At 45.9% G+C, this 14456-nt stretch overlaps 1 protein-coding gene across 1 annotated transcript; it reads right to left on the bottom strand.

Moving 5' to 3' along the window:
* Nucleotides 1-1268: 1268 nt before the first annotated feature.
* Nucleotides 1269-13035, bottom strand: CHMP3 (charged multivesicular body protein 3). Its single transcript, XM_081838275.1, has 6 exons — nucleotides 12878-13035; nucleotides 9355-9415; nucleotides 7007-7186; nucleotides 3740-3861; nucleotides 2894-3008; nucleotides 1269-1665 (listed from the first exon to the last, which is right to left on the bottom strand). The coding sequence occupies exons 1-6, from the start codon at nucleotides 12920-12922 to the stop codon at nucleotides 1523-1525; spliced, it is 666 nt and encodes a 221-aa protein (XP_081694401.1). The 5' UTR covers nucleotides 12923-13035; the 3' UTR covers nucleotides 1269-1522.
* Nucleotides 13036-14456: the final 1421 nt, after the last annotated feature.

Genomic DNA, 14456 nt, shown 5'->3' with positions numbered 1-14456 from the left:
TGCAAAATAGTGATCCAAGGGAGGAACCACTTAAAATCCAGCATATCTGAGCCACATGCTTAAGCCCAGGAGTGATTTCAGTATTAGGGATCACTGCATTCCTTTGACACATAAATCCATTTCCTTTTCCCTCAAGCTTCCTTCATGTTGGCAGCCTGGCCTTTTCATTATTGCTAATGTTAAAACAATTGTGAGTCGGAAACCATTATGGATCTACTGGAAATCATCTGGAAATCTTCCGGGAGATTCAGATCTACCTTCTGTTCACCTGTGGCCTACACCCCTCAAATTTGTCACTCTGAGGTACGATTCATGTACCTTTTGTTAATTCCAATCCTTCTGTTGATTACTTTTCCATGCAATGTAAATCTTGATGTATATATGACTTTTTGCTGTACCTGCATATTGATTTCCTGTCATCTGCGCTACTTGAGCATGATTTGGAAAACTGGATGGTGGATCATGACAGTGGTACCTCAGGTTACAAACGATTCGGGTTACAAACACTTCAGGTTACAGACTCCGCTAACCCGGTAGTAGTGCCTCGGGTTAAGAACTTTACCTCAGGATGAAAACAGAAATCGCGTGCTGGCAGTGCGGCGGCAACGGGAGGCCCCATTAGCTAAAGTGGTACCTCAGGTTAAAAACAGTTTCAGGTTAAGAAGGGACCTCTGGAACGAATTAAGTTCTTAACCAGAGGTACCACTGTAATTTAATTGCGATATAAAGGCTTTCTGGAAATGCATCCTTTGTTATTTAAAACTGCACTGTGCCTATGGCTTATTGTAATGTGACATCTCCATTTTGATGAGCTTTTGACTGGATTACCCGGCAAGCTTCTTTACAAAATCTTTAAGAATATAAATAAAAAACAGGTTTTATGTACCTAAAACTGCTTAGTGACACAGAGTTTTATTTTACTTGTACCATTTTGGATCCCACCCCCCGCACTTTGCTGCCAGGCCTTTTTTAGTATTTCAGTATAGACTTCTTCTTCTTCTTTTACATCTAACTTTTACTTGCAGGAGATCAACTGTATTAAGCTAATCAGAACTGCACTTTGTGGCTGAAGAGTTTGCTTGGTTTTTAATAACTGGCAAGAGGTTTGTGTGTTCAGTCCACATACTTGAAAGAAACTACCAGCTCACCAGGGACTGCAGGAAAGTGTTAAAAACTGTTTATTAAAATCTAGTCATACTGTTTCAGAAATGTACATAATGCTGTTGTTGCAGGTACAGCCCGCAGAAGACAGTACGTAAAGCACAAGCTCATTCAAATAGGTTTTTATTTTATTTTTTGTTTGAGAATACATATGCCATCCCTTCTCCATTCCCCAAGAGCGGTTTAGTGTTGGGCATAGGTTGACAGAAAAGTTAAAAATAATATCTCTGAAGGCAAACCCACAAAAAAATAGATATAGGAATATATACAGGAAAGACTTTTGCATGAAGTTTTGCACTGTTAAAAGGCATGACAGGGCAGCCTGTGGAAAAATGCACCAAACTGCAAAGCCAGTCTACATTTAGCTACGGAGAGTCGCTAACCGCGACTGCATTGCTTCAATATCTTCTTCTTCATCTTCATCAACAACAGCTGCTGTAGCCCCTTCAGGCTCATGTTCTGGCAGGGCGTCGGTGACCTTACTGGGTGCTTTACCCAAGGCTCCTGCAAGAAAAGGCAAAGCACACTTGCAGTTGAAAAAGCAGCGCCAAAATATAAAGGCTCAATCCAGAACAATCCCAGAATTCTAAGCAGGGTGGGATTACCGTATTTTTCGCCCTATAGGATGCACTTTTTCCCTTCCAAAAATGAAGGCGAAATGTGTGTGTGTCCTATGGGGCGAATGCAGGCTTTCGGTGAAGCCTGGAGAGCGAGAGGGGTCGGTGTGCACCGACCCCTCTCGCTCTCCAGGCTTCAAGAAGCTCTCCGCAAGCCTTGGGAGCTCTGCGGGAGTTCCCGTCGGGCTCCCAAGGCTTGCGGATAGCAGCCTGCATCCCGAAGCAACCCTGCGCCCCGGGCTTCGTGCAGATATCGGGCAGCCCCACAAGCTCGGGGGACAGCGGGGAGGCGCAGCCCGTCGCGGGGATTCACCCCGTCGCGGGGATTCGAACCGCCGAACTTCTGATCAGCAAGTCCTAGGCTCTGTGGTTTAACCCACAGCGCCACCCGCGTCCCCTCTGGTAGGGTCCTAGGGCCCTCCCATCTCCTTCCGAAAGCTGGGAAAGTGCTAACTAGGGTTTGGGAAGGAGACAGGAGGACTCTAGGACCCTGTCATAGCCCCCATATCTCCTTCCCGGCTTTGGGAAGGCAGTACAAATACAAGCAAATACAAGACATGCTGGCCAAGGAACCATTGGGAGTGCACTTCAAGACTCCCAATTGTTTATTTGCTGCCAGGTCTTTATCTACCCTAAATACACATATATGATGTCTGGAAAACAGCCTTGCGAGCTAAATTTTGACTGCTGTCTAGCCTAGTTAAGCTCATGGTTTGGAGGTTCCCCACCACTGGACTAGGTGGGAGAACTGGAAGATGAAACAGCCATTTAGCTTCACTTCCTGAAACATAATACAGACTCAAGAGAATGCTTAAAAGCTGTAGCATATAACCCTTACAGACTCCAGGGTCTCATTTGCTCAGCAACACCTGTTCAGAGTCAAGCTTTAGTGTATTTTTGGTTTCTATGGAAGCCGCCCAGAGTGGCTGGGGAAACCCAGCCAGATGGGCGGGGTACAAATAATAAATTATTATTATTATTATTATTATTAAGCTTCCATTTAATATTACGGGAGAGCTGGCGCTGCAAATGAAGCTGGCCAGTTTTGCCAACAGTAAAAAGTAGGATATGGCACATACATTTATCTATAGACACTCGTGCACACTTCCACTCACCAGCTGTAAGGTCAAACAAAATTTTGTCAATCTCCATTTCTGCTTCCTCTTCCATCTCTTCTTGGTCTTCCATACCTTCAAAAGTATCCTCCAGCATGTCTTCGATAATACCTGCCTAAAGAAAATGTAGATGCTGGAAGATTAAGTTATTTGTATATACAGACCAGGATCATACACTTGTAGACCTGGAAATTGGGCTCTAGTTTTCAGCCACAGCTTGGAGTGTCCCAACAAACAATTGAAAGCAGCTAAAAAAATTAATGGGACGTGGGTGGCGCTGTGGGTTAAAGCCTCAGCGCCTAGGACTTGCCGATCGAAAGGTCAGCGGTTCGAATCCCCGCGGCGGGGTGCGCTCCCGTCGCTCGGTCCCAGCGCCTGCCAACCTAGCAGTTCGAAAGCACCCTCGGGTGCAAGTAGATAAATAGGGACCGCTTAATAGCGGGAAGGTAAACGGTGTTCCGTGTGCTGCGCTGGCTCGCCAGATGCAGCTTGTCACGCTGGCCACGTGACCCGGAAGTGTCTGTGGACAGCGCTGGCTCCCGGCCTCTAGAGTGAGATGAGCGCACAACCCTAGAGTCTGTTAAGACTGGCCCGTATGGGCAGGGGTACCTTTTTTAAAAAATTAATAAATCCAGAGACAAGGGAAGTTTGACAGCTGATCTCCTTTGGACTGATGTTCAAGTGGCCTCATCTGGCAAAGGGAAGGCAGAAGGAGCCAGGATATCAACAAACAAGGCAACAATGATCTGAAGCAGGTACTATATCTCTTGCATGCTAGACTGCTTTCCTTGCTACCATTTTACACAGCCAGATCATAGAAAAAAAGAATTAAGAGAGTACTCTTACCTTCATCATTTCTTTGGACAACTCCCGCATTGTAGCCTGGATTTCAGGGATCTTTACTAAGTTTTGCATGGCTTTCATTACTTCTGAGCTCTTCTGTAATGAGCCAGCCACTCTCAGGACAGCTGCCAAGAGAAGGCATGGAAGATTTTTGGATCAAATTCAGACCAGCAGAACATCAGATTGGGCTGTTCCCTGCCACCAGATCAAGGTTCCTATTCAATTCAGAGGGGAGTTGAGGGTACCTAAGATTACAAGATGTCCACCTTTTCTATCAACTTGATAACTTATAAAAAGCCAACAATAAGAGTGTTCATAAAGAACAGGGTATTATTTTCCTTTCCGCTTCTGAAAAAGACCCCCAAAGATTTTCTAGGATAAGGATGTGATCAGAGGCCTGCAAAGTTACATCAAGGCTTATCTGGTCCAGCATCTTGCTTGTGACGCTTTCAAGGACAGTGGTACCTCGGGTTAAGTACCGTATTTTTTGCTCTATAAGACTCACTTTTTCCCTCCTAAAAAGGTGTGTGTGCATCTTATGGAGCGAATGCAGGCTGCGCAGCTGTCACAGAAGCCAGAACAGCAAGAGGGATTGCTGCTTTTACTGCACAGCGATCCCTCTTGCTGTTCTGGCTTCTGAGATACTGAATACTTTTTTTCTTGTTTTCCTCCTCCAAAAACTAGGTGCGTCTTGTGCATTTACAGAGAGAAAAATACGGTACTTATTTCGTTCTGGAGGTCTGTTCGTAACCTGAAACTGTTCTTAACCTGAAGCACCACTTTAGCTAGTGGGGCCTTCTGCTGCTGCCGCGCCGCCGGAGCACGATTTCTGTTCTCATCCTGAAGCAAAGTTCTTAACCTGAAGCACTATTTCTGGGTTAGCAGAGTTTGTAACCTGAAGCATATGTAACCTGAAGCGTATGTAACCTGAGGTACCACTGTATACAAATCCTTCCAAGGCCACTTGATTTTTGTTAAAAAAACAAACCAACCTGTGATGATTAAACCACAAGAAGGCAATATCACATGACACTGTACCCAATGGTGGCTTTATTTGTACATAACACTGCAAGAATGAGGAAGCAGGTGTGTGCCTGGAGCAAAAGATCGCAGCCACGTTGCTCCACCCTGGTCCTGCTGCCGCCAGAGCCAAGCCATGTATGGTCCAGCATTGCATGCAAACCTGACCTCGTGGTTTGCCTCCCCAGCTCTTTGTTTATTTGGAGTGACATAAGCTACAAGTTGAGGTTCATGCAGAATGCCACCGAACTGCAAGGAAAAGTGCTCATCTTCTACAAAACCTTAGTTACCTTCCAAAGCTCCGCAGACCTCAAATGTGTAGCAAGGTGGAAGGAAACCAAGCCTTTTGGAAGAGCACTTTTCTAAAGGGGAAGTCCTGGGTTGCATACTGCTATCATGTGGAAAGAAGAGGTGTAGTTTGCTACAACTTGCTTCTTTATTCAAACATTACTGACCTTTGCTACCTTTGTGGGGCTACCTTTGAAGGTGACCCGGAAACTACAACTAATCCAGAATGCGGCAGCTAGACTGGTGACTGGGAATGGCCGCCAAGACCACATAACACTGGTCTTGAAAGACCTACATTGGCTCCCAGTACGTTTCCGAGCACAATTCAAAGGGTTGGTGCTGACCTTTAAAGCCCCAAACGGCCTCGGCCCAGTATACCTGAAGGAGCGTCTCCATCCCCATCGTTCTGCCCGGACACTGAGGTCCAGCGCCAAGGGCCTTCTGACAGTTCCCTCACTGCGAGAAGCCAAGTTACAGAGTACCAGGCACTCGCCCTGTGGAACGCCCTCCCACCAGATGTCAAAGGGAACAACAACTACCAGACTTTTAGAAGGCATCTGAAGGCAGCCCTGTTTAGGGAAGATTTTAATGTTTGATGCATTATTGTATTTTAATATTTTGTTGAAAGCCACTCAGAGTGGCTGGGGAAGCCCAGCCAGATGGGCGGGGTATAAATAATAAATAATAATAATAATAATAATAATAATAATAATAATAATTATTACTACTACTACTACTACTACTATTGCTACAGCACAGCATAAAAATAAATCTATGGTGTGAACTGTTTAGTCCTACAGTCTTCACAACAGTCTTCTATTTCTTTCTGTATTTTTGACCCTTGATCATTTTATGCTCATTTGGTCTAATGAGGTTCGAAGCCTCTATTACCAAGCGTCATTTTATTCCAGAGTTTTCTACGGGAGAGAAAGACTGTTGCAGCATTGCACCCAGCTCAGCTTCAGGACAGATTGCTTGAGGTGGGGGAATTCTGGATAAATGTTTGTCCAAGGCCCCCTTTGCACATGCACCTGGCACTGTGAGAAGAGCTTCTGCAAGGTGCGAGCCTATGCTGCAGGGGAATATAGCTGAATAACACAGCTTGGTGGACAAAGCCTATTGCATGGGTATTTCCTAACCCACTGCTACCCTTTCATGTGGTTAGAGCAGTACTAAAAGAATAAGATGATGATAGATAGATGATAGATAGATAGATAGATAGATAGATAGATAGATAGATGATAGATTGATAGATAGATGATAGATAGATAGATAGATAGATAGATAGATATAGATGATAGCTTTCTTTTGTATTCAGTTGCCTGTGTGATTTGATGGAAGAGAAATTTAAGTACAGTGGTGCGTCGTAAGACGAAAAGAATCCGTTCCGCGAGTCTCTTCGTCTAGCGGTTTTTTCGTCTTGCGAAGCAAGCCCATTAGTGGCTTAGCAGATTAGCGCTATTAGCGGCTTAGCGGCTTAGAAAAAGGGGGGGGAGGGGAAAAAAGTCAGAAAAACTCGCAAGACATTTTCGTCTTGCGAAGCAAGCCCATAGGGAAATTCGTCTTGCGACGCACCTCCAAAATGAAAACCCCTTTCGTCTAGCGGGTTTTTCATCTTGCGAGGCATTCGTCTTCCGGGGCACCACTGTACCGTATTTTTTGCTCTATAAGACTCACCTTTTCCCTCCTAAAAAGTAAGGGGAAATGTGTGTGCGTCTTATGGAGTGAATGCAGGCTGCGCAGCTATCACAGAAGCCAGAACAGCAAGAGGGATTGCTGCTTTCAGTGCGCAGCGATCCCTCTTGCTGTTCTGGCTTCTGAGATACAGAATACTTTTTTTCTTCTTTTCCTCCTCCAAACACTAGGTGCGTCTTGTGGTCTTGTGCGTCTTATAGAGAGAAAAATACGGTAGCCATTTTGTTCCATCATGACAGGTGCTGCCATGGAAGCCCAGCTCCTTACCCAGCTGATTCTTCATCCCCATCAGCACTGAATTCATGTGGGCTTTGGAGGCGTAGAGTTTGCTCACAGCTTTCCGCGAACGAATCATCTCCTTTGCCAGGACCACGCAAACGTCTTTCTGACCCTTTTTGGCAGCATCTTTGATGGATCTTTTTACCTTTTCCTCTTCTCGCTGAATATCTACAATGCAAACAACAGTAAATGTGATGGCGGAAGCTCGGGGCTTGAAAAATGAGCCGTGATTTTCCTTGGCGTGTGAACACTACATAGGAGAGAAGGAGTGGGACTCACCTGTCACCTCAGTCTCCCTATACTAGCGGCCACGGACTTAAGAAGACATCTCTGAATGAAAGACAATGTTCGGGGGGCTCTGAGAACATGCATATATTGGCTGCTGTCATCTGGGGCAGATTATAGAAGCCAACCCAAATTTGGTAGCTGCTAAGGTTCTACCTTACTTCCCAAGAAGTGAGGTCTTGTCCTTGACCTCAAATGACAGCTCCAAACCTCTGAGTGAACTGTGTCTTGGATCAGGCATAGGCAAACTTGGCCCTCCAGGTGTTTTGGGACTACAATTCCCATCATCCCTGACCAATGGTCCTGTTAGCTAGGGATGATGGGAGTTGTAGTCCCAAAACATCTGGCAGGCCGAGTTTGCCTATGCCTGTCTTGGATGGTAAGTCAATCAGTATTTCCTACTTGCCAGATGTAAGTTCCAATCTTAGTATAATATACTCAGCATCAGTTGCTAACAAATATTCCTGCCAATGAACGGCTTGGGGTAGAAAATGACATTTTTATATTTTATTTTATTACAAATCTCAAACAATAAATAAACTAAAGTACACTTGCTTGCACTGAGTGATGGGAGGAATTCAACTGAAGAGGAAGTGCTCTTAGAGAAGTGATTTGTGGGTAGAGCATCATCCAAGTAACCACAGTCGTACCTTGGCTCTTGGACGAAATCCATTCTGGAAGTCCGTTCGACTTCCGAAATGTTCGAAAACCAAGGCGCGGCTTCCAATTGGCTGCAGGAGCTTCCTGCACTCAGGCGGAAGCCGTGCTGGATGAAAAAGTTTGAAAACCGGAACACTTACTCCCGGGTTTTCGGGGTTCAGGAGCCAAAGCGTACAAGTGCCAAGGCGTTCAAGAACCAAGGGATGACTGTACTAGTAAACCATGCTAATGATGTGTTTGCAACCATTGGGGGAAAAGTTATGACAACTTCGTATACATTTCCTTATTGAAAGGCTAGGATAACTTGTTATACATGTAGCTGTGTGGAAAGGTTCCTTCTGGCAGCTGCTTCCATTTTAAATATTTCAAGCCCAGTTAACTAAAAACCTTCTATACAAAGGGCCACCAGGAAATTCCCCTGCAAAAGTGTCACTCCAATGAATGGGAGCTAAGTTATGGCACAGCCTGCATTCATTTCAAAGGGGCTCACACAGGAGAACTTTCTAGAGAATGGTGCCTCGAGTATTTCTGGCAGGGGGTGCCTGGACTGAAATCTCGAAGCTTGCTTCCTCTGTGCCTTCATTTCCAGTTCCAAGGAAATGTAACGGAATCACCAAGAAAGCAATTAGGGTCCACGTGAGGTCAAAACAACAGCCGCATAAGGCCTATCCCACATGAACTTTAAACTGATATTCAGATCCCACATACAAATACTGCTTTGACTGATATTTTCTCTTGATATAAGGCCCCCCCCCCATATTTCCCAAGCAAAGAACAAGCATCTTCTAATCCCTTGGAGATGAATTTAGTGGTCACTGCAGAAGCCAGCATGGGCTGCCTGACAAATTGCCAGCACAGCTTAGGTGCTGATTTTTGCATTACTGGGTCCAGGAGTGACAACTTGAATAAAATAGGGGGGGGCAGGTAAGCCCCACTCCACACAATCAATTGCATGATGTGGCACATGTACACAATTTGAATGGCAATGCCCATCAATTTTGGGGGCCCCAGCCCCTAAAATATTTTATTGGGGGAGAGGGGACGAAGGGGCTTCAGTCCCTTGGAGATGGCGCCTATAGCTGGGTCACAGGTTGCACTGGGAACATTCGAATCAGGGAGCCATCTGTTAAAGGTAGTGTGCTGGTGAATGGAATAATAAATAGCTACGCAGCATCGTTCCCCACTGATGTGTTAACCATTTGCTGTGGGATCCAACCATGCAATGTCATCGGAGCTGTATCTGGGCATAAAGCTATACAGTACACCATTTAATCAAGTTCTATAGGTTGAAGTTTTTTTAAAAAAAATTAAAAACTTTTAAAATCTTACTGGTGTTTACTTGGGGTATCTGAAAGAAGAGCAATTCAGAGAAAACCCAAGAGAATACAGACCTCTAATCTGTCTATCAATCACTCTCATTTCTTTTCGTATCTTCAATGACCACTCATTGACCTGAAAAAGAAAGATCGGAGATTTGAAACTGTGCCCTGCCCAGAGGTTGCAGATGTGGCCCAGCTAGTTGGGTAGCACCAACAGAATGATCAGTGCTGTTTGGATAGGGGTCATTGAACCCAGGGCAACTGATAGTATTGATCATGCCCATAGATCCTGATATAAATCCTGATATGTAGCTGGTTCCTGAGAACAAGTATCTGTGGGTTAGGGCTTTCGATTATTAGTGCGTTAGTCAAACTGACTGACACGTACACATTAAAGACGGACAACTTGAGAGAGGATTTTAATAAAGGCAAATGAGCAACTCTGTATATGATGAGCCTAATGTAGACAAATGTGAAACATTACTTGAAGAAATTTGGAATTATCAACACATTTGTGGCTGTAATCAACTAATGTTTACTCAGAGTAAGGTAAAGGTAAAGGGATCCCTGACCATTAGGTCCAGTCATGGCTGACTCTGGGGTTGCGGCGTTCATCTCGCTTTACTGGCTGAGGGAGCCGCTGTACAGCTTCCAGGTCATGTGGCCAGCATGACTAAGCCGCTTCTGGTGAACCAGAGCAGCACATGGAAACATTGTTTACCTTCCCGCTGGAGCAGTATCTATTTATCTACTTGCATTCTGACGTGCTTTCGAATTGCTAGGTTGGCAGGAGCAGGTACCGAGCAACGGGAGCTCACCCCATCGCGGGGATTCGAACCACTGACCTTCTGATTGGCAAGTCCTAGGCTCTGTGGTTTAACCCACAGCGCCACCCGCGTCCCTTACTCAGAGTAGACCCACTGTAATTAATGGACCCCTGTTAGTCATGCCCATTAATTTCTTTTTTTTAAAATATAATTTTTTATTAAAATTTTCCATAAAGAACTCCAATCATATCAATTTACACATCACATATTTTAGCTTATTGGACCTCCCTCAACTTCTCCATTAATTTCATGCCCATTAATTTCAATAGGTTCACTTATTATGTTGGAAGACAACCAGGGATACGTATGCTTTCCGATCTCTCGAGTTAACCTGGCAATGTGGGGTGGGGTGATTGAGGATCCTTCAAGCTTTTCCACTGTTGCATGGATTTTGCCATTTATCCTGCACACCTTATTATTATCATTATATGTTTATTTGCACCCTGCCTTTTTCCTTGACACAGACTCAAGGTGGTTTACAGATAAGAATGCTATAAAACACACGTGAAAAGCAATTAAACACCCCCACACACATGTTTGTACCGACTACTGAGAAGCATTAATGGAAGAGAGGTATTGCCTTCAAACAGGAAGCTGCACTAGACGGACCTTTGTTCTGTCCCAGCAGGGCTCTTATATTCTAATCTGGGATGCCCCAACTTTCACATTCTGTAAGTACCCAACCTACTTCAGTGCCAAGTGATGAGAAGCTGAATCTGTTGCTTTTAGCATCTGGGAACAGCAGCCAGTCATTCTTAGAGAAGACCCGTTGAAATCAATGGGACTTCAGTTGATAATGACTTAACAGTGACATCCTAACCACATCTAAAGGTAAAGGAAAAGGGACCCCTGACCATTAGGTCCAGTCGTGGCTGACTCTGGGGTTGTGGCGCTCATCTCGCTTTACTGGCCGAGCGAGTCGGCATACAGCTTTCGGGTCATGTGGCCAGCATGACTAAGCTGCTTCTGGCAAACCAGAGCAGCGAACGGAAACGCTGTTTACCTTCCTGCCAGAGCGGTACCTATTTATCTACTTGCACTTTGCTGTGCTTTTGAACTGCTAGGTTGGCAGGAGCAGGGGCCGAGCAACGGGAGCTCACCCCGTCGCGGGGATACGAACCGCCGACCTCCTGATTGGCAAGTCCTAGGCTCTGGTTTAACCCACAGCGCCACCAGTGTCCCAACCATATCTACTTAAGACTAAATGAAGCCCCTTTGATTTCAGTGGGGCTCGCCCTGTGTTTTCTGCCATGTGGGACTGGAAATTAGCTGAGATTCCTGCACTGCAAGGGGGTTGGGCTAGATGACACCCCCCCCTCCTGCCAGGATCCCTTCCAATTCTGCAGTTCTGTGAATCATGCAAGCCCTTCCTCGACATGGGGCTTGATGCCCAGCCCTGCAGGAGGCGTGTCAGCTACTCAACCGACCCCTGTCAGGCAGGTGCAAACCCTACGCCCAGCCTCATCCCAGCCTCCCCCCCCCCCCCGCAGTGTGGTGTAATGGTTAAAAGCATCGTCAGGCAAGGACCTGGAAGAGCAGAGTTTGAAGCCCCACCGGACCCATGAAGCTCCTTGGAAGCCAGTCGCCACCTCTTAGCCAAGGGGTCAAGGAAACTTTTTCAGCAGGGGGTCAGTCCACTGTCCCTCAGACCTTGTGGGGAGCTGGACTATATTTTCAAAAAGAAAGAACGAACGAATTCCTATGTCCCACAAATAACCCAGAGATGCATTTTAAATAAAAGGGCACATTCTATTCATGTCAAAACACTCTGATTCCCGGACCATCCATGGGCCGGATTTAGAAGGCGATTGGGCCGGATCCAGCCTTAGTTTGCCTACCCATGTCTTAGCCTGACCTACTTCACAGTGTTGTTGTGGGGGTGAAATGGGGAGGAGAACCACGTACACACAGCTTCAGCTCGTTTGAAGATAAAGGTGGCATGTGAACGTAATAAATGAATACAGTGGTACCTCTGGTTACGTACTTAATTCGTTCTGGAGGTCTGTTCTTAACCTGAACATGTACTTAAGCTGAAACACCAATTTAGCTAATGGGGCCTCCTGCTGCTGCCGCGCAATTTCTGTTCTCATCCTGAAGCAAAGTTCTTAACCCGAGGTACTATTTCTGGGTTAGTGGAGTCTGTAACCTGAAGCGTCTGTAACCCGAGGGATCACTGTAATGGCTGAGGAAACCCAGCCAGATGGGCGGGGTCTAAATAATAAATTCTAAATAATAAATAATAAATAATAAATTCTTATTATAAATTCTTATTTAAAAAAATTAAACTCCTGCCTCGGCTCATCCTGCCCGGCAGGCGGCTCCCTCACAAGGCGCTGAGAGGCCAAATAATAATAACAATAATAATAATAGTAATAATGCCCATACAGTGGTACCTCTGGTTACGTACTTAATTCGTTCCGGAGGTCCGTTCTTAACCTGAAGCTGTTCTTAACCTGAAGCACCACTTTAGCTAATGGGGCCTCCTGCTGCTGCTGCGCCACCACTGCACGATTTCTGTTCTCATCCTGAAGCAAAGTTCTTAACCTGAAGCACTATTTCTGGGTTAGCGGAGTCTGTAACCTGAAGCGTATGTAACCCGAGGTACCACTGTATTTATAAACTGTGCCCAAAGGAATTATTGTGGAAATAAGAAATATTTAGTAGGACAGAGGCCACACTTTGTCCTCGCTCAGGGCGCCCTATTCCCAAAGTCTGCCCCTTCGCCCAGCCTCTCCCTCCCTCCCTCCCTCCCTCCAAGCGGCCTTTACCAGCTCCTTGGGCGGCTTCTCCTGGGTCTTCCCGAACAGCCCCATCTCCGGCCAGCGGCACCTAGTCCTCCCATCCACGCGCTACTTCCTGCTTCCGGCCCTCTCCCAGGGAAACAAGGAAGTGGCGCGCACCATAGAGACGACGTGGGTAGAAGGTGTGATTAGCCGCCACTCTGATTAGTCCAAGGCGGCCCACGCCGCTGGCCTACAACTCCCATCATCCCTTGCTAGCGGGACTGGCCGTTGGGGGATGATGGGAGTTGTAGGCCAATAACATCCGGGGACCCGAAGTCAGGAAAGGCTGGCTCAGGGAGGGAGGGAGGAGCTTAGTGACGCGGAAGCCCCGATCTGCTTCCTGGTTGGTTGTCCGCAAGTGACAGACAGCTGATGGAAGCCGCTCCCCGCAGCCGGAGGCAGCTAATGCCATAGAACAGAATCATAGACTCGTGGAGTCGGAAGGGATCCCAGGGGTGATCTAGTTCAACCCCGAGTGATGCAGGACTCCCAGTTAGATAATCCTATGCTTAAAAAGCTCCAAAGGAGGAGAGCGCACCACTCCCAGTTATGACGTCATTAAACACCTATGTGACACTAACACGTGTACTCAGATATAAGCCCCAGTGTTCCGTGGGACTTGGTCCCAGATGAATGGAGGCAGTATTGTAGTTTCAGGTTCACAAGCCGGTGCAAGACACATAAGGAATCAGAAAAAATAAAGTGTCACTTGTTATTAAAATAGGGACAGGCAATTGATTATTTTAGAATTTTGCTTTTGAGGATAATCTAGGCACTTGGATAACTCTGAATTAGATTCACCAGATTTGACTCGGGTTTTGTTGTTGTTGTTCTTGGTCAACTGTGGACCCCCCCCCCCCCCCGCTTCAACTGTTTAACCAATACAGCGGTACCTCGGGTTAAGTACTTAATTCGTTCCGGAGGTCTGTACTTAACCTGAAACTGTTCTTAACCTGAAGCACCACTTTAGCCAATGGGGCCTCCTGCTGCTGCTGCGCCATCGGAGTATGATTTCTGTTCTCATCCTGAAGCAAAGTTCTTAACCTAAAGCACTATTCCTGGGTTAGCGGAGCCTGTAACCTGAAGCGTATGTAACCTGAAGCGTATGTAACCCAAGGTACCACTGTAGTCCATTTGAAATTTGCACACAATGAACTCCCATTGAAATGAATAGACACCCATATACATTAGCCTTTGAATTCTTCTAGCCCCGTGCTAGACAAACAGCGTTGACACAACAGATTGGAGCCTTTCATAAGGACAGTAACTGAAAAGAGAGCTCTAACCTATTCTGATTTGTTTTACATGGCATAATATGACATGACTCAGCACTGACCACTGATCAATATCCTGCATAACGATTGTTCAGAGACATTTTTGCCTTGAACCTGCACAGTGGAGATAGAACAAGCATACCTTAAGAAATATAAATAAGTTGTGTAGGCAACAACCTTCTTGCCCGGGGTCTAACTGCCCAGGCTTGCACCCTAGGAAGATCACTTCAGTGCTGCTAATACAGTGGTTTGACTTCACCCATAGAGACGAACTTCATTGTCTTTCAAGA

This window comes from Podarcis erhardii (genome assembly GCF_964252035.2).
Source record: "Podarcis erhardii genome assembly, chromosome: 13".
Taxonomy (NCBI): Eukaryota; Metazoa; Chordata; class Lepidosauria; order Squamata; family Lacertidae; genus Podarcis; species Podarcis erhardii.
This window is presented reverse-complemented; position numbering and strand designations above follow the sequence as displayed.